Source organism: Carex rostrata, chromosome 23, assembly GCF_964058835.1.
Source record: "Carex rostrata chromosome 23, lpCarRost1.2, whole genome shotgun sequence".
Taxonomy (NCBI): Eukaryota; Viridiplantae; Streptophyta; class Magnoliopsida; order Poales; family Cyperaceae; genus Carex; species Carex rostrata.
Genome location: NC_135940.1, coordinates 3,189,904 through 3,214,298, shown reverse-complemented (window position 1 = coordinate 3,214,298; position 24,395 = coordinate 3,189,904). Strand labels below are relative to the sequence as shown.

General features: G+C 37.4%; 1 protein-coding gene across 1 annotated transcript; it reads left to right on the top strand.

The window, feature by feature from the left end:
• Window positions 1-4,092: 4,092 nt before the first annotated feature.
• On the top strand, window positions 4,093-6,287 carry LOC144575188 (auxilin-related protein 1-like). The gene is given in 5 exon segments (XM_078325304.1): window positions 4,093-4,314; window positions 4,670-4,735; window positions 4,836-4,925; window positions 5,451-5,627; window positions 5,992-6,287. Coding segments are annotated over 5 exon segments (591 nt in total). The 3' UTR covers window positions 6,028-6,287.
• The last annotated feature ends 18,108 nt before the right edge of the window (window positions 6,288-24,395 follow it).

Genomic DNA, 24,395 nt, shown 5'->3' with positions numbered 1-24,395 from the left:
TCGCTGAAATTTGTTGTATTATTTGCTGATATGGCAATTAAAACACTTTAATTTTAGTTTCAAAGATGTGTGGATTTAAAAACTTAGAGAGACTAAATTTCTTAAAATTAGTTAACAGTTGTTTAGAAACTCCAAGAGTTTCAGGGATGGAGATGCTCTTACATATGTGTGAAATGAATGAGTTTTTTATAATATAATAAAATTGAGTAGAACTAGGGTGTTCTTAAGCTCACCAAAGTGTTTGGTGAGCTTGACTCCAAAATCCATCAAATCGGTTTCAAATGACGAATCCGAACCGTTGGAACCCGTCTATTTTACATGTGATGCGTCTACATGTGAATTTTTTTAACTTTCGAATTAGTTTAGTATAAAGTCAAGCGGTCAAAACATGTTCAAAAAATGAATGCACTAAAATTAATTTATTAACCTTCTAATTTTGACCAATTGACTTTATACTAAACTAATTCGAAAGTTAAAAAAATTCACATGTAGACGCATCACACGTAAAATAGACGGGTTCCAACGGTTCGGATTCGTCATTTGAAACCGATTTGACGAGTTTTGGAGTCAAGCTCACCAAACACTTTGGTGAGCTTAAGAACACCCTAGTTCTACTCAATAAAATTAATTATTATATTAGTATTATCCGAAAATCATCCGCTACAGTTTCGTTACTCGATAATATTAACGGGTAAGGATAGAGTAGAATAAGATTATTTTTTTAATGAATATGGATAAAATTAATTTTAATGATATGAAAATGTCTCCAGCCAATCCGTACTGTATCCATTGACACTCCTAAATTGGAACCTCGAAACTTTTGGTAATTCTTTTATCCATTTATTTGTAATGATACGAATATATGGATACAAATTTATCGTACCCATTGACACCTTTAACTAGGGGTTTGCCCTTGGGTAGGGGCAGGGCGGGCCGGGCATATTCGGGCATGGGCACAGGTATCACAGGTAAACGGGTATCTCGAGCCGGGCATCCCGTTTTTTTTTCAAAAACCGTGCCCTGCCCATCCTATACCCGTGCCCATTGTACCCTTGAGGGGCAGGGCGGTCCGAGTAGGCCAGTCCGGTCCGGTTTTTTTTATGTTTTAAAAGAAAAACGAAATATATATATATATATATATAGAGTTAGGCTGGGGTGCTATGGATAGCATAGTGGCCTCGGTGCTATGGATAGCATAGTGGCCTCTATGCTACGGCTCAATATTCGAGTTTCCAAAATTCAAACGGTCGATCCGAACCGTTCATCTTATTCTCCATATTAATATCTGCTTGGAGACCAAATTTTATAATTTTCTGAATTTTTTTACTATTTATTAAGCCACTTTGAAAATCGCTAATCCAACGGTTTTACTGTTTTGTGCAGTCACCGTTGGATCAACAATTTTGTAAAATACTTAATAAATAGTAAAAAAATTCAGAAAAATGTAAAATTTGGTCTCCAAGCAGATATTAATATGGAGAATAAGATGAACGGTTCGGATCGACCGTTTGGATTTTGAAAACTCGAATATTGAGCCGTAGCATAGAGGCCACTATGCTATCCATAGCACCCCAACCTAACTCTATATATATATATATATATATATATATTAAAAAATAGAAGGTCGGTTCAGTTCGGGCAGGGTGGGTCCGGCCGGTTGGGTCCGGATGGGACGTGAACTGGAGGGAGATTTGGTTCAAAATTTTGAATTAAAAAAAAAGGGGGTCGGGTAGGGATATGTCGGGTATACGGGTACGAGCACGGGTACGGGTACACGGGCATGGGCATGACGGGCACGGATATGGTCGGGTACGGGTATAATTCGGTCCGGGTATGGTCAGGTTTTTGCCCAAAAAATGGTGACCAGTCCGTTTTTTGTCCGTACTCGTGTACCCATTTACCCGACCTATACCCGGGCTCGGGCACGGATACCCCGGGCATAGGGTACGGGCGGACCGGGCACGGGCTGTCCTATGCGAGTATAATCAATCCACTACCTTTAACCGCAAAATTTATCTCAATTAATCAACAAATAATTTTAAAATATAATCTGTAACATAAATAAACGTTTTCAAATGCTAAGTCAAATGCTAAACACTGGTAGCTCATACTATGAATGAGATGCATTAACATTATTCAATATATTGTATAGAGTTTGGCTAGCATAACATTAGTGTTATTTCAGCATATATAACACAAACTCTAAAACCTATCAAATCGACTTCGAACGACTAATTCAAACCGTTTTACATTATGAGTGATGCGTTTACATACAATTTTTTTATATTTTAGAGTTATTTTAATATCAAATCAAGCGGTAAAAATATTGAAAAATTAATGTATTAAAATTAACTTAAAAACTCACACATTTGACCGCTTGACTTAATACTAAATAAATTCGAAAAGTTATAAATTTTGCATGTAAACGCACAACTAATGAAGTAGATCGGTTTGAATGGTTTGGATTCACCGTTTGAAGTCGATTTGATAGGTTTTAGAGTTGGTGTTATATATGTTGAAATGACACTGATGTTATACTAGGCAAACTCTATTATATATTTGTTATATTCTTTAAGGCCTGTTCGGATGTTAAGTTTTATAGTGGGAATGGATGAGTTTTGAGGTAGTTGAGGTTATAATACCCAGAACTGTTCGGAAGCTCCGTTTTTTTCCAATCTATTCCCATCGTTTTACCTAGATTTGTTCCTACGCAATGGGAAAATGAAAATTGAGTCCGACTCAATTATTTTCCCAACTGTGCGCTGTCTGCGACTCTCTCTCTCCGATTGGTTGTATCTTTGGATAATAATTTTATATCAAGGTATATAATCCTAAGAACCAGCGGTTTCAATTTACGTGTAATTTCTTGCAGTTTGATTTTGATTGGATCGGCCCATTTTCTATAGTATGATTCTGCTAATTGACTAGAGTTTGCAGCATATATGGATTTAATAATATTTATTGCAAGAATATGCAACACAAGCTGCTTATATTATTTATTAAATTTATGACTAGCAGTTAATATATGGCTTTGTCTTTTAGGTCCTAACCTGTTTTTTTAGAAAAAAATATTATAAACTTTAGAACCTCTTTCTACATATATATATCATGTCTAAAAAAAACACAGATGTCGGTTCAATAAAACATACACAAACGAAAAATCATTGAAAACATATCAAATAGTAATAAAATAATAATTAGGAAGAAATATTATGTTATTATTTAATATACACATTTAATTACATTATTGATAATATATTAATAAAAAAAACTGTATAACATCAAATATTTTAGAAAGAAAAATATAATTTCTCACAACTAATTCCACGGTACAACCGAACAGTGGATTTTCATCCCATCAAATTCCATCCCATTTTAAACCCAAGCATCCGAACAAGCCCTAAATGGGAAGTACGAAGACCCAAAAATTTGCAATTATGTAGTTTGATTTTTGAAAAGACATCTTTTATATTTTTAATTTAAAATGTGAAGAATAACTTGATGTGAATAAAAGTTAATGCAGAGATTCAAATCAAATCAGACAGATCAATTTAAGTGGCAAAAAACAAATAATAGAAGAAGAGGACATAATGAAATTAGACGAGGAAACAAAAAGACAAAGGGAGTGTGAAGAACTAGAAATATTGCCTTTTTGTGAACAACTAGAAATATTGCCTGAACTAGAAATATCTGTTGCAATTAGACGAGGAAACTAGAAGAAGAGAAGCAAAGGGAGAGAGATGGCACACAAGTTGGAGAACGAAAAGGAAAGGAAGAGAAAATTAGAAGAGGAAATAGAAAAATTTAGACAAAGGATAAGAAAGCTTGAAGAAGAGAGAGAACGGGAGAGAGAAAGAGTTAGAAAACTTGAAGAGGAGATAGAGCTAGAGAGGGAAAAAGTTAGAAAGCTGGAAGAAGAGAGAGCGGAAAGAGAACAGAAAGAGGGAGAAAATAGAGCAAGAAAGGGAGCAGACAGAGAGGGAGAGAATGGTGAAAGAAAGGGAGCAGAAAGAGATGGAGAAGAAGCTTGAAGAAGAGAAAGAGAAACAAACAATGGAAAAAGAAAAGCAAGAGAGAGAAAAACTGAGAAGGATGGAAAAGGAAAGAGAAGAGAAAAAGATGGCAATGAGGGTCGAAGCTGAGACGAGACGGTTAGAGAGGGAAAGAGCAGAGGCGAAAGATAAGGTGACCAAATTGCATGGGGAGAAGGCAAAAGAGAGAAAAACAGAGGCAAGAAAGTCAAACAATGAGAGAGAACGTGAGAGGGCTGAGCGCATTGCATTAGAGCGCATCACTGCTGCCAGACAGAGGGCAGTGGAAAATAGAGAAAAATGTAAAATTCTTATTAAGCCACTTTGAAAATAGCTGATCCAACGGTGGCTTCTGATTTTACTGTTTTGTTAACCCACCGTTGGATCAGCGATTTTCATAGTGGCTTAATCAATAGTAAAAAAATTCAGAAAAATGTAAAATTTGGTCTCCAAGCACAATTTAATATGGAGAACAACTTGAACCGTTCTAATCGACGTTTTGAACTTTGAAAATTGAAAAACGAATTGGTAGCACCAAAGCTCAGGAACTACCACTTTGATCTTAGCCAACCTCTATATATATATATATATATATATTTTCCTACACATTCTAATTTTTAATTATTTATTTAATTCAGGCGAAAGCACTTGATGAGAGGAACCGGCGTGATATTATGGCTCAGAGAGAGCAGTCGGAAAGAGATGTATACTCCTCTCTCCCTCTAATATAATTTGCTTTTGATAGAACTTGAAAGGGTGAGTTTTTGACATGCAACTGATTTTCTTGCTATTGTGGGTGTACAGAGAATTGCTGAACACCTTGATGCAGAGGTCAAGAGATGGTCTTCAGGCAAAGAAGGCAATCTACGTACCTTGCTCTCTACCCTCCAATATGTGAGAGATATTTTTGAAACCCTTGACTTCTAATATTTTGCTTACCTAAATTTTACAAGGAGCAAGATTCAATGCCTCGTGTTTTTCATGCCTCAACCGTGCCTCACATCCTCATCTTCTTCGTTTTCAAAGTCTAAACCATCGATACGAACAATTCAACATGATCTCCATATTATAAAGTGCTTGGAGACCAAATTTGTATTTTTTTTTTGTATTTTTTTACTATTTTTGTAGATACGTACAAAATCACTGTATTTCAGACTATTCTGGACCATCCAAAAATAGTGATTTTTTCCTATAAAAAAAATATAAAATTTGGTCACCAAACACATTTTAATATGGACATCATGTTGAGCGGTTCGGATTAACTATTTAGAAGTAAGGATGTGAGACACGATTGGAGCATGAAAGACACGAGGCATTTATACCCTAATTTTTTACAAGATACTTCCATAGGACACTGTTTTGATATTTATTTCTTTAACTTGTGGATGTTAAAAAGTTAAACATGACAATTGTTTGCAGATATTGGGGCAAAACAGCGACTGGCAATCGATTCATCTGACATAGGTTATTACCGCAGCTGATGTGAAAAAAGCATACAGAAAAGCAATGCTTTATGTGCATCCTGACAAGTTGCAACAGAGAGGTGCTTCAATTCATCAGAAGTACATATGTGAAAAAGTCTTTGATCTTCTAAAGGTATATGTTCCTTCATTTTCAAAATATAAGCAAAATCTCATGTGCCCAGTAGCAGATTTTGTTTGCCATGCACTGTGTATGTGTTTTCAGTTGGTGGAATTGAGCGGCGGGGTAAGGGGGGGGGGGGGTGGTCTAATGTTGTAGTGGGTTATGGTATTCTATTTATTAAAATTTTCAACACCTTAAGTTATGAAAAATCTACGAGCTCCTTAAAAGGTATCAAATTTGCAACATAGTTTTGCTAAAATGAGCAAGTTATGAGGGTTATAAAGGATATTTGAAGGCCTTGCTTTTTAATGCAGTTACCTTTCTTCTTTTGCAAATGATTTATTTGCTTAAATTAGTTTTGTTTTCACATTTTCAGGAAGCATGGAATAAGTTCAACTCGGAGGAGAGGTAGACAACCTAATTTAGGGTTTATGTAGTTGGGTTCTAGGGTTGCTTTGGGCTTTTATTACCCTAAAGCTGTTATCTTTTAGGATTTGGTTAGTTTTTGTTATTATATTACCCATCTATCTATCAGCCAGCATTCATTTTTAAAAAGTATTTATGTATAAAGTTTAGTATGTTAAGCAAACATGTAATGCAATGCTATACCTAACTTATGGCTGGTTTAATAGGATGATAATCAATTTTATTATATAGAAATTACTTGTTTAATGTTATTTGTGCTTAATTTCAATGTATTGTGGTAATTTCAGTGCTTGTTCATAACAATAACCAATACTATATATACTTTTTACCCACCAATTAATGAGAGTTACAACCATTCAATTTTCAAATTGTGTTGTCAATTGAAAGATGGATGGTGCCGATCCTAATTAATTCGGTTTCTACGTATACTTGGGATTTTTTTTTTGAAAACTTGGTAGTAGCTACCAAGGTTCGTGAGGGGGAATCGAACTCTCGACCTTTGAGTATAACAACTCTAGGACATCTTCCTAGCCAATTGTACTACCTCCCCTTTCGTATACTTGGGATTTTTATTTTACAAATAAGATCGATAACTGGTGGCTTATTAATTGGTTCAGAATCTACTCAAATTGTATGAATGCTTACTTCACTAATAAAGAACACATCTATTAATGAAATATTCGCACCTCTTATCAATTCACAATAATTTTTTTTCTTACCACTTAAATAAATTAATTTCATACAACAAGTAATGCACTCGAAGGCTCCTTTTGTAATTTCAGTTATGAAAGGATAGAAACAATAAAATGGTACAATCATACAAATTAGAAATATATGAAAAATTGAATATTTCCATCGGAAAGGGAAAATTGAATATTTCCAATGGATTTTTTTTTAAAAGAAAAAAAAAGAACTCAGGAGTGCAGGTGTCATCTGATAAATATGAACAACAGATGGCCGCGATTGACCCCAAGTCATCGCTACTGCTTATCTGTTGGGTTTTGACGGTTCAAATCCATTGATTAAGTCTGTTGGGGTTTTGACTGTTCAAACTCATTTATTTACTTAAGATGCGGAAAAAACGTAAAATAAAAATTTTACTTCTAACTTAAGACAAAGATTAAACGAGGTATGTCAAGAAACTTTCCAAGGCGGTTCACCTTCAGTATTCCTTCGGCATCAAAACCTCATTTAATCCTTTTACAGATCTACTCCATAATTGTTTTATAAAGCTTTAATCTATTTACAAATTAAATAGATTAATATAACATATTTATACCTTGTCTCCAAATTCTAATTGGAATGCAGCAGAGCGAGAAGAACGATCAGGAATGGTTCGTCTCGGAGTATCAAACTTATGATACCTCTATCGGTTATCCACTAGGACTAACCGAAGAGCGATTTATTTCTTTTGCCAGAAATACCGTAAACTGCAAAATTCTGCAAAAATACTATTTACCAAGAAAAGACAGAATAATAATAATTACGACCCGTAGTTATTCTGATTCACTAATAAGCGAAAACAGAAATATCATGACTTTCATAAATATATTATTTCTAAATCTCGTAACAACCGTAACCGAGAAAGATAGAAAATATAATTAACGAACTGATCAGACAATCCGATAACACGTGAATTAGTATTTTTCTCTTTCACCTCACCCCTCTATTTATAGGTTTTGATATGCATGAAATTACCAAAATGCCTATGCCACCTTGCATGCCACATATTGTGGCAGTTTTGAGAGGAAATATTCAAATTTGATTTTGCCACCTTAATTGGCCGAAATCAATTTGATTTATATTTTGATTTTTGATTTTAATTTTTAATTAAGGTTTTAATTTTTCTAATGGTTGTTAGCCCAAAATTAAAAATCATAATTAATATTTAAAATCTAAATCAAATATATATAATTGTTCTAAACAATTATATTTCTCACTGTTTGGTTTCGGTACGGTTTTATACAACGTATCGAGTACGCTTATAAATTAACCGTTGTTTTTGCTTGTCATCTTATATGACATTTATAATTTAATTATAACACGTATAATTAATTATAACCATCTTAATATTAATTATAATCAATTTATAATTAATCAGTAAGATTCTCCGATTAGCTCCTATACGGTGTGACCCAATAGGATCTGTGTTATGTTGGTAAATAGAATTAAAACTGTTTTAACTTCTATAATCATAAGAGGCATCTGACATCTTTACTATGACCATCCAATTACACAGATGATGCTGTACTGTACAATACCACGATCCAGTAAACTATTTTAGTCGTGTCAATTCTTTCGTCTCATAGCTATCAGATCAGTTTCAAGGTAGGTGTGTGTCATCGTTGCAAACTTAATTTTTTCTTGATCTTGAGTGGATTATCAAATATAATTACTCTTGTAATTGTACCGCTAGCAGATAATCTTACTCTACCAAGAGGCCCAGTGATGCTATAGCTCGTATAGAGATACGAGAGACAATAGTACTTTTGGTAAACCATCACTACCTCAGTTAAGCTATGTATACCGAAGAGCTACCGTTATAACTGCGTTTTACCGACAGCATTAGATAACAATCACACATACATATCTCTTAGTAGGAAGATGAATACCTCATACTTTAGAACTTAACACTGAATGAAAACATTAATGACACGTACACAATTCCATTTAATGTTTCATTCGGGGTCTGTCAAATACCATGTTCCTAGAACATGTATTTATGTGATTAAAATGACATCTCTTGTCAGTGGTCGGTAAAACTTGACCATCTTTTAATCCACATACTAACCTTGTAACGGTAAATTAGTGTTCCTGCTAATTACCTCGGTTAAAGACTTTTAAGAATATATATCATCTATATTATGAAGTTTCACAATTCCAGTTATTGACTCTAGTCAGGTAAAGGAATGATCCATAAATGCAATAATACTCAAGGCAACAAAAATGACAGTTTATTAATCACTCAATTCATGAACAAAGTTTTATGACAATTTATCATATTATTGACTTCTAGATTATTACAAACTAACAATCTCCCACTTAAGCTAGGAGCCAATCATCGTAGGCCCTACTTATACAAATCTCTAGTATTCTAAAAATCTCGTAGATCTAAAGAAAGTCTCAAAGCCAATCTCTTATGTGTCTCAGACCCATAGAAGCCGTATGCAACTGATGCTTGGCTTGAGGAAGAGGTTTTGTGAGTGGATCAGCTGTGTTGCTGGCTGTGTCAACTCTACATATCTTTACGTCACCTCTATTTATGATTTCTCGTATCAGGTGATAACATCGCAGAACATGCTTGGATCTCGAGTGCGATCTCGGTTCCTTGGCCTGAGCTATAGCTCCATTGTTGTCACAGTAGAGGTCCACAGGGCCTTGAACACTGGGAACCACTTCTAGTTCGCTAAGGAACTTCTTGATCCAAAAATCTTCTTTAGCTGCTTCGGATGCGGCTATGTACTCAGCTTCGGTGGTTGAGTCTGTTGTGGTCTCTTCCTTTGAACTCTTCCAGCTCACAGCTCCACCGTTGAGTATGAACACGTATCTGGACTGTGATCTCAAATCATCTTGGTAAGTTTGGAAACTTGCATCAGTGTAACCGTTTATTACGAGTTCGGAGTCACCACCGTAGACGAGAAACATATTCTTAGTTCTTCTTAAGTACCTGATGGAACAAATGTTCCCGATGCGGGAACTTTGGCAACACCATTGCGCTTGCGCTTCCTACGAGGAATCTTCTTAGAATAAGGATTTGAATGTTCAAGGATCCTACTAGGAATCCCAAAGGATGTAAACACTTCCCCTGCTGGCGCAAGGAATGCTAAATCAAATGTCAAATGAAGTAAGTCAGCAACACTGAAGCATAAGACTATACTCAAGAAATAAAATCAAGATGAACATACCAGCGTCGAAAGATTCTGGGACTGAAGGCTCAAAGAAGCGACTGTCTCCATAAGCCCAGTACAATGTCAAATAGAGGAACCGTCCTCGGACCAATGTGATCATCCGGTCCAAGCAATACCTCTCACATCCAGTGCCCTAAGTCCCGCATGTAGCAGGGCCGCACCATATCTCTGAACCATCTCTCATATATAACAGAGAAGGCAACATATCTGAAAGGTCTGGGCATAAGAAACCTGGCCTAGGTTTCAATCCTAAGAAAAGAAGACTAGCACCTAGCTGCACATGCTAAATCAGCATGGATGTCATCAATTGAAGGGACGTCGGCAGGGATGCACTAGTCTAAACCAAACTGATGAGCGCAGCAATGGGGCATGTATGGGTCCAAAATCACACGATTGCCTAATCTCAATGGAAGAAGGCCGTGGCGCAAGCTAATAAAGAATCCTGACTGAGGGTATTTGGAGCCCTCCAGTAGTACCTCCAGATGGAAAGATAATATGGCATTTACAACCCTAATACAACAATCCAATTGAAGGGGTTTGGAGCACTTGTGTAGTGTCTCCAGATGGCAAAATAATAGGGCATTTACAACGCTAATACAATACTCCAATTGTAGGTCTTTGAGAGATCAAGTAGTGTCCCCTGATAGCAAGATAATAGGATATTTACAACCCTAATACAATACTCTAATTGAAGGTGTTTGGAGCACTTGAGTAGTATCTCCAAATGGAAAGATAATAGGGCATTTACAACCCTAATACAACACTTCAATTTAAGGTGTTTAGAGAATTCTATTAATGTCTCCAAATAGCAAGAGAAGAGGGCAATTGCAACACTAATATAACATTCCAATTGAAGGTGTTTGGAGCACTTGAGTAGTGCCTCCATATGGCAAGATAATAGGGCATTTACAATGCTAATACAACACTCCAAATGTTGGTCTTTGGAGAGATCTAGTAGCGTCTCCTGATGGCAAGATAATATGGTATTTACAACCCTAATACAACACTACAATTGAAGGTGTTTGGAGCACTTGAGTAGTGTCTCCAGATGGCAAGATAATAGGGCATTTACAATCCTAATACAACACTCCAATTGAAGATGTTTTGACAACTCTTGTAATGTCTCCAAATAGCAAGAGAAGAAGGCAGTTGCAACCCAAATACAACACTCCCATTGAAGGTGTTTGGAGCACTTGAGAAGTGTCTCCATATGACAAGATAATAGGGCATTTACAACCCTAATACAACACTCCAATTGAAGGTGTTTGGAGCACTCTAGTAAAGTCCCCAGATAGCAAGAGAAGAGGGCAGTTGACATCCTAATACAATACTCCAATTGAAGGTGTTTGGATCACTCGAGTAGTGTCTCCCGATGGCAAGATATTAGGGCATTTACAACCCTCATACAACACTCCAATTGAAGGTATTTGGAGCACTCTAGTAGTGTATCTATATGGCAAGATAATAGGGCATTTACAACCCCAATACAACACTCCAATTGAATGTGTTTCGAGCACTCTAGTAATGTCTCAAGATGACAAGATAATAGGGCCTTTACAACCCTAAAACAAAACGCCAATTGAGAGTGTTTGAAACACTATATGAATGTCTCCAGATGGTAAGATAATAGAGCATTTACAACCCGAAAACAACACTCCAATTGAACATGTTTGGAGCACTCTAGAAGTGTCTCCAGATGGTAAGATAATAGAGCATTTACAACCCTAATACAACACTCCAATTGAACGTGTTTGGAGCAATCTGGTAGTGTCTCTATATAGCAAGATAATAGGACATTTACAACCCTCATACAATAATCCAATTGAAGATGTTTGGAGCACTCTAGTAGTGTTTCCGGTAGGCAAGATAATACGACATTTGTAACCGTAATACAACGCTGCAATTGAAGATGTTTGGAGCCCCCTAGTTGTGTCTCCAGATGGCAAGATAATATGGCATTTATAACCCAAATACAACTCTCGTATTGAAGGTGTTCGGAGCCCTCCAGTAGTGTCCCTAGATGGCAAGATAATAGAGTGTTTACAACCCTAATACAACACTCCAATTGAAGTTTAGATCACTCTAGTATATAACAAGATAATGGGGCATTTACAACCCTAATACAACACTCCAATTGAAGGTGTTTGGAGAACTCTAGTAGTGTCTCCAGATGGCAAGATAACAAGCCATTTACAACCCTAATACAACACTTTAATTGAAGGTGTTTGGATCACTCTAGTAGTGTCTCCATATGACAAGATAATAGGGCATTTACAACCCTAATACAACACTCCAATTGAAGGTTCTTGGAGCGCTCGACTAGTGGTTCCAGATGGCAAGATAATATGGCATTTAGACCCCTAACACGACACTCAAATTGAATGTGTTTTGAGCTCTCTAGTAATGTCTCTATCTGGAAAGATAATAGGGCATTTACAACACTCATACAATACTCCAATTGAAGGTATTTGGAGCGCTCTAGTAGTATAAGGCATTTACCACCCTAATACAACACTCCAATTGAAGGTGTTTAGAGCACACTTGTAATGTCTTACGATGGCAAGATAATAGGGCACTTACAACCCTAAAACAACACTCCAATTGAGAGTGTTTGGAGCACTCCTGGAATCTAGAGGTATGGCAAGATAATAGGGCATTTACAACCCTAAAACAACACTCCAATAGAAGATGTTTGGAGCACTCTAGTACTGTCTCGAGATGGCAAGATAATAGGACATTTACAACCCTAATACAACGTTCCAATTTAAGGTGATTGCAGCAATCTAGTAGTGCCTCTATATGGCAATATAATAGGGCATTTACAACCCTAATACAACACTCCAATTGAAGATGTTTGGAGCACTCTAGTAGTGTTTCCGGATGACAAGATAATACGACATTTGTAATCATAATACAACGCTCCAATTGAAGATGTTTGGAGCACTATAGTTGTGTCTTCAGACGGCAAGATAATAAGGCATTTCCAACCGTAATACAACACTTCAATTGATGGTGTTTGGCGCCCCCTAGTTGTGTTTCTAGATGGCAAGATAATATTGACATTTACAACTCTAATACAGCTATCCTATTGATGGTGTTTTGATCCCTCTAGTAGTTTCTCCAGATGGCAAGATAATAGGGCATTTATAACCCGAGTAGAACTAGGGTGTTCTTAAGCTCACCAAAGTGTTTGGTGAGCTTAACTCCAAAACCCATCAAATCGGTTTCAAATGACGAATCCGAACCGTTGGAACCCGCCTATATCTACGTGTGATGCGTCTACATGTGAAATTTTTAAACATTCAAAATAGTTTAGTATAAAGTCAATTGGTCAAAATTAGAAGGTTAATAAATTAGTTTTAGTGCATTCATTTTTTTAACGTTTTTTGACCGCTTGACTTTATACTAAATTAATTCGAATGTTTAAAAATTTCACATGTAGACGCATCACACGTAAGGTAGGCGGGTTTCAACGGTTCGGATTCGACATTTAAAATCGATTTGATAGGTTTTAGAGTTAAGCTCACCAAACACTTTGGTGAGCTTAAGAGCACCCTAGTTCTACTCTTTATAACCCTAATACAACAATCCAATGGAAGATGTTTGGAGCACTCTAGTAGTGTTTCCAAATGGCAAGATAATACGGCATTTGCAACCGTAATACAACACTCCAATTGAGGATGTTTGGACAACTCTAGTAATGTCTCCAGATGGCCTGATAATATGGCATTTGCAACTCTAATAGAACTCTCCTAATGAAGGTGGTTGGAGCACTCTAGAAATGTCTCCAGATGGCTAGATCATAGAGCATTTACAACCCTAATACGACACTCCAATTGAAGATGTTTAGGTCACTATAGTAATGTCTCAATACGGCAAGATAATAAGTCATTTCCAACCGTAATACAACACTTCAATTGATGGTGTTTGGAGCCCCCTAGTTATGTCTCCAGATGGCAAGATAATATGGCATTTACAACCCTAATACAACTCTCATATTGAAGGTGTTTTCTAGTAGTGTCTCTAGATGGCAAGATAACAAGGCATTTGCAACCCTAATACAACACTTCAATTGAAGATGTTTTGATCACTATAGTAGTGTCTCGATATAACAAGATAATAGGGCATTTACAACTCTAATACAACACTCTAATTGAAGGTGCTTGGAGCACTCTATTAGTGGTTCCAGATGGCAAGATAATAGGGCATTTAGAACCCTAATACAACACTCCAATTGAAGGTGTTTGGAGCACTCTTGTAATGTCTTACGTGGCAAGATAATAGGGCACTTACAACCCTAAAAAAACACTCCAATTGAGAGTGTTTGGAGCACTCCTGGAATCTAGAGGTATGGCAAGATAATAGGGCATTTAGAACCCCTAATACAACACTCCAATTGAAGGTGTTTGGAGCACTCTTGTAATGTCTTACGTGGCAAGATAATAGGGCACTTACAACCCTCAAAAAACACTCCAATTGAGAGTGTTTGGAGCACTCCTGGAATCTAGAGGTATGGCAAGATAATAGGGCATTTACAACCCTAAAACAACACTCCAATAGAAGATGTTTGGAGTACTCTAGTACTGTCTCGAGATGGCAAGATAATAGGACATTTACAACCCTAATACAACATTCCAATTTAAGCTGTTTGCAGCAATCTAGTCGTGCCTCTTTATGGCCATATAATAGGGCATTTAGAACCCTAATACAACACTCCAATTGAAGATGTTTGGAGCACTCTAGTAGTGTTTCCGGATGGCAAGATAATACGACATTTGTAATCGTAATAGAACACTCCAATTGAAGATATTTGGACCACTCTAGTTGTGTCAACAGATGGCAAGATAATATGGCATTTGCAACTGTAAGACAGCACTTCAAATGAAGGTATTTGGAGCGCTCTAGTTGTGTCTCCAGATGGCAAGATAATATGGCATTTACAACCGTAATACAACTCTCGTATTGAAGGTGTTTGGAGCCCTCTAGTAGTGTCCCTAGATGGCAAGATAATAGAGCGTTTACAGCACGAATACAACACTCCAATTGAAGGAGTTTAGAGCATTCTAGTGGTGACTCTATATAACAAGATAATGTGGCATTTACAACCCTAATACAACACTTCAATTGAAGGTGCTTGGAACATTCTACTAGTGGTTCCAGATGGCAAGATAATAGGGCATTTAGAACCCTAATTCGACACTCCAATTGAATGTGTTTTGAGCACTCTAGTAATGTCTCTATCTGGAAAGATACTAGCGCATTTACAAACCTCATAAAATACTCCAATTGAAGGTATTTGGAGCACTCTAGTAGTGTCTCTATATGGCAAGACGATAAGGCATTTACAACCCTAATACAACACTCCAATTAAAGGTATTTGGAGCGCTCTATTAGTTTCTCTATATGGCAAGATAATAAGGCATTTACAATCCTAATACAACACTCCAATTGAAGGTGTTTGATGCACTCTTGTAATGTCTTACGATGGCAAGATAATAGGGCACTTACAACCCTCAAACAACACTCCAATTGAGAGTGTTTCGAGCACTCCTAGAATGTCTCTGTATGGCAAAATAATAGGGCATTTACAACCCTAAAACAACACTCCAATAGAAGATGTTTGAAGCACTCTACTACTGTCTCGAGATGGCAAGATAATAGGACATTTACAACCCTAATACAACATTCTAATTTAAGGTGTTTGCAGCAATCTAGTAGTGCCTCTATATGGCGATATAATAGGGCATTTACAATCCTAATACAACACTCCAATTGAAGATGTTTGGAGCACTCTAGTAGTGTTTCCGGATGGCAAGATAATACGATATTTGTAACCGTAATACAACGCTCCAATTGAAGATCTTTGGAGCACTATAGTTGTGTCTCCAGACGGCAAGATAATAAGGCATTTGCAACCGTAATACAACACTTCAATTGATGGTGTTTGGCGCCCCCTAGTTGTGTTACCAGATGGCAAGATAATATGGCATTTACAACCCTAATACAACTCTCCTATTGAAGATGGACACTCCAATAGAAGATGTTTGGAGCACTCTAGTAGTGTTTCCAGATGGCAAGATAATACTGCATTTGCAACCGTAATACAACACTCCAATTGAAGATGTTTGGACCACTCTAGTAGTGTCTCCAGATGGCCTGATAATATGGCATTTGCAACTGTAAGACCACTTCAAATGAAGGTGTTTGGAGTCTTCTACTAGTGTCTCCAAATGACAAGATAATATGACATTTACAACTCTAATAGAACTCTCCTAATGAAGGTGGTTGGAGCACTTTAGAAGTGTCTCCAGATAGCTAGATTATAGAGCATTTACAACCCTAATACGACACTCCAATTGAAGATGTTTGGGGCACTATAGTAGTGTCTCAATACGGCAAGATAATAACGCATTTCCAACCGTAATATAACAGTTCAATTGATGGTGTTTGGAGCCCCTAGTTGTGTCTCGAGATAGTAAGATAATATGGCATTTACAACCCTAATACAACTCTCGTATTGAAGGTGTTTTCTAGTAGTATCCCTAGATGGCAAGATAATAGAGCGTTTACAACCCTAATACAACACTCCAATTGAAGGAGTTTAGAGCACTCTAGTAGTGACTCTATATAACAAGATAAAGGGGCATTTACAACCCTAATACAACACTCCAATTGAAGGTGTTTGGAGCACTCTACTAGTAGTCCAGATGGTAAGATAATAGGGCATTTAGAACCCTAATACGACACTCCAATTGAAGGTGTTTGGAGCTCTCTAGTAATGTCTCAATCTGGAAAGATAATAGGGCATTTACAACCCTCATACAATACTCCGATTGAAGGTATTTGGAGCGCTCTAGTAGTGTCTCTATATAGCAAGATAATAAGGTATTTACAACTCTACTACAACACTCCAATTGAAGGTGTTTGGAGCCCTCTAGTAGTGTCCCTAGATGGCAAGATAATAGAGCGTTTACAACCCTAATACAACACTCCGATTGAAGGAGTTTAGAGCACTCTAGTAGTGACTCATATAACAAGATAATGGGGGCATTTACAACCCTAATACAACACTCCAATTGAAGATGGTTGGAGCACTCTACTAGTGGTTCCAGATGGCAAGATAATATGGCATTAAGAACCCTAATACGACACTCCCATTGAAGGTGTTTGGAGCTCTCTAGTAATGTCTATATCTGGAAAGATAATAGGGCATTTACAATCCTCAGACAATACTCCAATTGAAGGTATTTGGACCGCTCTTGTAGTGTCTCTATATGGAAACATAATAAGGCATTTACAACCCTAATACAATACTCCAATTGAAGGTGTTTAGAGCCCTCTTCTAGTGGTTCCAAATGGCAAGATAATAGGGCATTTAGAACCCTAACACGATACTCCAATTGAAGGTGTTTGGAGCTCTCTTGTAATGTTTCTATCTGGAAAGATAATAGGGCATTTACAACCCTCATACAATACTACAATTGAAGGTATTTGCAGCGATCTAGTAGTGTCTCTATATGGCAAGATAATAAGGCATCTACAACCACAATACAACACTCCAATTGAAGGTTTTTGGAGCCCTCTAGTAGTGTCTCCAGATGACAAGAAAATATGGCATTTACAACCCTAATAAAACTCTCCTAGTGAAGATGGTTGGAGCACTTTAGCAATGTCTCCAATTGGCTAGATCATTTAGCATTTACAACCCTAATACAACACTCCAATTGAAGGTGTTATGAGCACTTGAGTAGTGTCTCCAGATAGCAAGATAATAGTGCATTTACAACCCTAATACAGCACTCTAATTGAAGTGTTTGGAGCACTCTAGTAGTGTTTCCATATGTCAAGTTAATAGGGCATTTACAACTCTAATACAACGCTCCAATTGAAGATGTTTGGAGCACTATAGTGGTAGTCTCCAGACGGCATGATAATATGGCATTTCCAACCGTAATACAACACTTCAATTAATGGTGTTTGGAGCCCCCTAGTTGTGTCTCCAGATGGCAAGATAATATGGCATTTATAACCCAAATACAACTCTCGTGTTGAAGGTGTTCGGAGCCCTCTAGTAGTGTCCCTAGATGGCAAGATAATAGAGCGTTTACTACCCTAATACAACACTCCAATTGAAGGAGTTTAAAGCACTCTAGTAGTGACTCTATACAACAAGATAATGGGGCATTTACAACCCTAATACAACATTCCAATTGAAGGTGCTTGGACCACTCTAGTAGCGTTTCCATCTGTCAAGATAATAGGGCATTTACAACCCTAATACAACGCTACAATTGAACATGTTTGGAGCACTATAGTTCTGTCTCCAGACGGCAAGATAATAAGGCATTCCCAGCCGTAATACAACACTCGAATTGACGTGTTTGGAGCCCTCTAGTAGTGTCCCTAGATGGCAAGATCATAGAGCGTTTACAACCCTAATACAACACTCCAATTGAAGGAGTTTAGAGCAATCTGGTAGTGACTCTATATAACAAGATAATGGGGCATTTACAACCCTAATACAACACTCCAATTGAAGGTGCATGGAGCACTCTACTAGTGGTTCCAGATGGCAAGATAATAGGGCATTTGGAACCCTAATATGACACTCCAATTGAAGGTGTTCGGAGCTCTCAAGTAATGTCTCTATCTGGAAAGATAATAGAGCGTGTACAACCCTCATACAATACTCCAATTGAAGGTATTTGGAGCGCTCTAGTAGTGTCTCTATATTGCAAGGTAATAAGGCATTTACAACCCTAAATACAAGACTCCAATTGAAGGTGTTTGGAGCACTCTTGTAATGTCTTATGATGGCAAGATAATAGGGCACTTACAACCCTAAAACAACATTCCAATTGAGAGTGTTTGGCGCTCTCCTGGAATGTCTCTGTATGGCAAAATAATAGGGCATTTACAACCCTAAAACAACACTCCAATAGAAGATGTTTGAAGCACTCTACTACTGTCTCGAGATGGCAAGATAATAGGACATTTACAACCCTAATACAACATTCTAATTTAAGGTGTTTGCAGCAATCTAGTAGTGCCTCTATATGGCGATATAATAGGGCATTTACAATCCTAATACAACACTCCAATTGAAGATGTTTGGAGCACTCTAGTAGTGTTTCCGGATGGCAAGATAATACGATATTTGTAACCGTAATACAACGCTCCAATTGAAGATCTTTGGAGCACTATAGTTGTGTCTCCAGACGGCAAGATAATAAGGCATTTGCAACCGTAATACAACACTTCAATTGATGGTGTTTGGAGCCCCTAGTTCTGTCTCCAGATGGCAAGATAATATGGCATTTACAACCCTAATACAACTCTCATATTGAAGGTGTTTTCTAGTAGATAATAGAGCGTTTACACTCCTAATACAACACTCCAATTGAAGGAGTTTAGAGCACTCTAGTAGTGACTCTATATAACAAGATAATGGGACATTTACAACTCTAATACAACACTCCAATTGAAGGTACTTGGAGCACTCTTCTAGTGGTTCCAAATGGCAAGATAATAGGGCATTTAGAACCCTAATACACTCCAACTAAGGGTGTTTGGAGCTCTCTAGTAATGTCTCTATCTGGAAAGATAATAGGGCATTTACAACCCTCATACAATACTCCAATTGAAGGTATTTGGAGCGCTCTTGTAGTGTCTCTATATGGCAAGATAATAAGGCATTTACAACCCAAATACAACACTCCAATTGAAGGTGTTTGGAGCCCTCTAGTAGTGTCCCTAGATGGCAAGATAATAGAGCGTTTACAACCCGAATATAACACTCCAATTGAAGGTGTTTAGAGGTCTCTAGTAGTGACTCTATATAACAAGATAATGGTTCATTTACAACCCTAATACAACACTCCAATTGAATGTGCTTGGAGCACTCTTCTAGTGGTTCCAGATGGCAATATAATAGGGCATTCAGAACCCTAACACGACACTCCAATTGAAGGTGTTTGGAGCTCTCTCGTAATGTTTCTATCTGGAAAGATAATAGGGCATTTACAACCCTCATACAATAATACAATTGAAGGTATTTGTAGCGCTCTAGTAGTGTCTCTATATGACAAGATAATAAGGCATTTACAACCACAATACAACACTCCAATTGAAGGTGTTTGGAGCCCTCTAGTAGTGTCTCCAGATGACAAGATAATATGGCATTTACAACCCTAAGAAAACTCTCCTAGTGAAGATGGTTGGAGCACTCTAACAATGTCTCCAAATGGCTAGATCATTTAGCATTTACAACTCTAATACAACTCTCCAATTGAAGGTGTTAGGAGCACTTGAGTAGTGTCTCCAGATGGCAAGATAATAAGACATTTACAACCCTAATACAGCACTCTAATTTAAGTGTTTGGAGCACTCTAGTAGTGTTTCCATATGTCAAGATAATACGGCATTTACAACTCTAATACCACACTCCAATTGAAGATGTATGGAGCACTATAGGTGTGTCTCCAGACGGCAAGATAATAAGGCATTTCCAACCGTAATACAACACTTCAATTGATGGTTTTTGCAACCCAAATACAACTATCATATTGAAGGTGTTTGGAACCCTCTAGTAATGTCCATAGATGGCAAGATAATGGGGCATTTACAACCCTAATACAACACTCCAATTGAAGGTGCTTGGAGCACTCTACTAGTGGTTCCAGATGGCAAGATAATAGGGCATTTGGAACCCTTATATGACACTCCAATTGAAGGTGTTTGGAGCTCTCTAGTAATGTCTCTATCTGGAAAGATAATAGGGCATTTACAACCCTCATACAATACTCCAATTGAAGATATTTGGAGCTCTCTAGTAGTGTCTCTATAAGGCAAGATAATAAGACATTTACAACCCTAATACAACAGTCCAATTGAAGGTGTTTGGAGTACTCTTGTAATGTCTCACGATGGCAAGATAATAGGACACTTACAACCCTTAAACAACACTCCAATTGAGAGTGTTTGGAGCACACTTGTAATGTCTCCGTATGGGAAGATAATAGGGCATTTACAACGCTAAAACAACTCTCCAATAGAAGATGTGTGGAGAACTCTAGTACTGTCTCGAGATGGCAAGATAATAGGACATTTACAACCCTAATACAACATTCCAATTTAAGGTGTTGGCAGCAATCTAGTAGTGCCTCTATATGGCAATATAATAGGGCATTTCGAGCCCTAATACAACACTCCAATTCAAGATGTTTGGAGCACTCTAGTAGTGTTTCCGGATGGCAAGATAATACGACATTTGTAACCGTAATAGAACACTCCAATTGAAGATATTTGGACCACTCTAGTTGTCTCTCCAGATGGCAAGATAATATGGCATTTGCAACTGTAAGACAACACTTCAAATGAATGTGTTTGGAGCCCTCTAATAGTGTCTCCAGATGACAAGATAATATGGCATTTACAACCCAATAAAACTCTCCTAGTGAAGATGGTTGGAGCACTCTAGCAATGTCTCCAGATGGCTAGATCATTTAGCATTTACAACCCTAATACAACACTCCAATTGAAGGTGTTAGGAGCACTTGAGTAGTGTCTCCAAATGGCTAGATAATAGGGCATTTACAACCCTAATACAGCACTCTAATTGAAGTGTTTGGAGCACTCTAGTAGTGTTTCCATATGTCAAGATAATAGGGCATTTACAACCCTAATACAACGCTCCAATTGAAGATGTTTGGTGTACTATAGTTGTGTCTCCAGACGGAAAGATAGTAAGGCGTTTCCAACCGTAATATAACACTTCAATTGATGGTGTTTGGAACCCCTAGTTGTATCTCCAGATGGCGAGATAATATGACATTTGCAACTGTAAGACAACACTTCAAATGAACGTGTTTGGAGCCCTCTAGCAATGTCTCCAAATAGAACTCTCCTATTGAAGGTGGTTGGAGCACTCTAGCAATGTCTCCAGATGGCTAGATCATTTAGCATTTACAACCCTAATACAACACTCCAATTGAAGGTATTGGGAGCACTTGAGTAGTGTCTCCAAATGGCAAGATAATAGGGCATTTGCAGCCCTAATACAGCATTTCAAATGAAGGTGTTTGGTGCCTTCTAGTAGTGTCTCCATAAGACAAGATAATAGGGCATTTACAACTCTAATACAACAGTCCAATTGAAGATGTTTGGAACACTAGTAGTATCTCCAAATGGCAAGATAATATGGCATTTACAACCCTATTAGAATTCTCTTAATGAAGATGGTTGGAGCACTCTATCAGTGTCTCCAGATGGCAAGATCATAGAGCATTTACAACCCTAATACAGCACTCCAATTGAAGTGTTTGGAGCCCTCTAGTAGTGTCTCTAGATGGCAAGATAATAGAGCATTTACAATCCTAATACAACAATCCAAATGAAGGTGTTTGGAGCACTCCAAAGGAAGGTGTTTGGAGCACTCTAGTAATGACTTTATATATGAAGATAATGGGGCATTGACAACCCTCAACACTCCAATTGAAGGTGTTTGGAGCACTCTAGAAGTGTCTCCATATGGCAAGATATGGCATTTACAAACCTAATACAATACTATAAAGGAAGGTGTTTGGAGCACTCTAGTAATGACTCTATATAGCAAGATAATAGGGCATTTACAACCCTAATACAACACTCCAATTTAAGGTGTTTGAAGCACTCTAGTAATGTCTCCATATGGCAAGATAATATGGCATTTACAATCCTAATACAATACTCCAATTGAAGATGTTATGGAGCACATGAGTAGTGTCTCCATATGGCAAGATAATAGGGCATTTACAACACTAATACAACCCTTCAATTGAAGGTGTCTGGAGCACTCTAGTAGTGTCTCCAGATAGCAAGATACTAGGGCATTCACAACCCTAATACAACACTCCAATGGAAGGTGTTTGGTGCACTCTAGTAGTGACCCTATATAGCAATATAATACGGCATTTACAACCCTAATACAACACTCTAATTGAAGGTGTTTGAAGCACTCTTGTAATGTCTCCAGATAGCAAGAGAATAGGGCTGTTGCAACCCAACACAACACTCCAATTGAAGGTGTTTGGAGCTCCCGAGTAGTTTCTCCAGATGGCAAGATAAAAAAGGTATTTACAACCCTAATACAACACTTCAATTGAAGGTGTTTGGAGCACTCTAGTAGTGTCTCCATATGACAAGATAATAGGGCATTTACAACCCTAATACAACACTCCAATTGAACGTGTTTGGAGCAATCTGGTAGTGTCTCTATATAGCAAGATAATAGGACATTTACAACCCTCATACAATAATCCAATTGAAGATGTTTGGAGCACTCTAATAATGTCTCTATCTGGAAATATAATTGGGCATTTACAACCGTCATACAACACTCCAATTGAATGTATTTGGAGCACTATAGTAGTGTCTCTATATGGCAAGTTAATAAGGCATTTATACCCTAATACAATACTCCAATTGAAGGTGTTTGGAGCACTCTTGTAATGTCTAACGATGGCAAGATAATAGGGTACTTGCAACCCTAAAACAACACTCCAATAGAAGATGTTTGGAGCAATCTAAAAGTGTCTCAATATGGCAATATAATAGGGCATTTACAACCCTAATACAACACTCCAATTGAAGATATTTTGAACACTCTAGTAGTGTTTCCGGATGGCAAGATAATACGATATTTGTAACAGTAATACAACACCCCAATTGAAGATATTTGGACCACTCTAGTTTTGTCTCCAAATGGCAAGATAATATGGCATTTGCAACTGTAAGACAACACTTCAAATGAAGGTGTTTGGAGCCCTCTAGTAGTGTCTCCAGATGACAAGATAATATGACATTTACAACCCTAATAGAACTCTCGTAATGAAGCTGGTTGCAGCACTCTAGTAATGTCTCCGGATGGTTGGATCATTTAGCATTTACAACGCAAATACAACACTCGAATTGAAGGTGTTTAGAGCACTCTAGTAGTGTGTCTATATGGAAAGATAATAGGGAATTTACAACCATATACAACACTCCAATTGAAGGTCTTTGGAGCAGTCTAGTTGTGTCTCTATATGGGAAGATAATAGTGCATTTACAACCCTAATACAACACTTCAATTGAATGTGTTTGGAGCACTCTAGTAATGTCTCACGATGGCAAGATAATAGGGCATTTATAACCCTAACACAAAACTCGAATTGAGATCGTTTGGAGCACTCCTGGAATGTCTCTCGATGGCAAGATAATAGGACATTTACAACCCTAACACAACACTCTAATAGAAGATGTTTGGACCACTGTAGTACTGTCTCAAGATGGCAAGATAATAGGACAGGTACAACCATAATACAACACTCATAATCCCTAGATTTCCAACTATGCCAGAGTCAGGACCGATACCCGTTAATTGAAAGATATTGATATTGATGTTGATGCTATTGATGCCATACCAGAA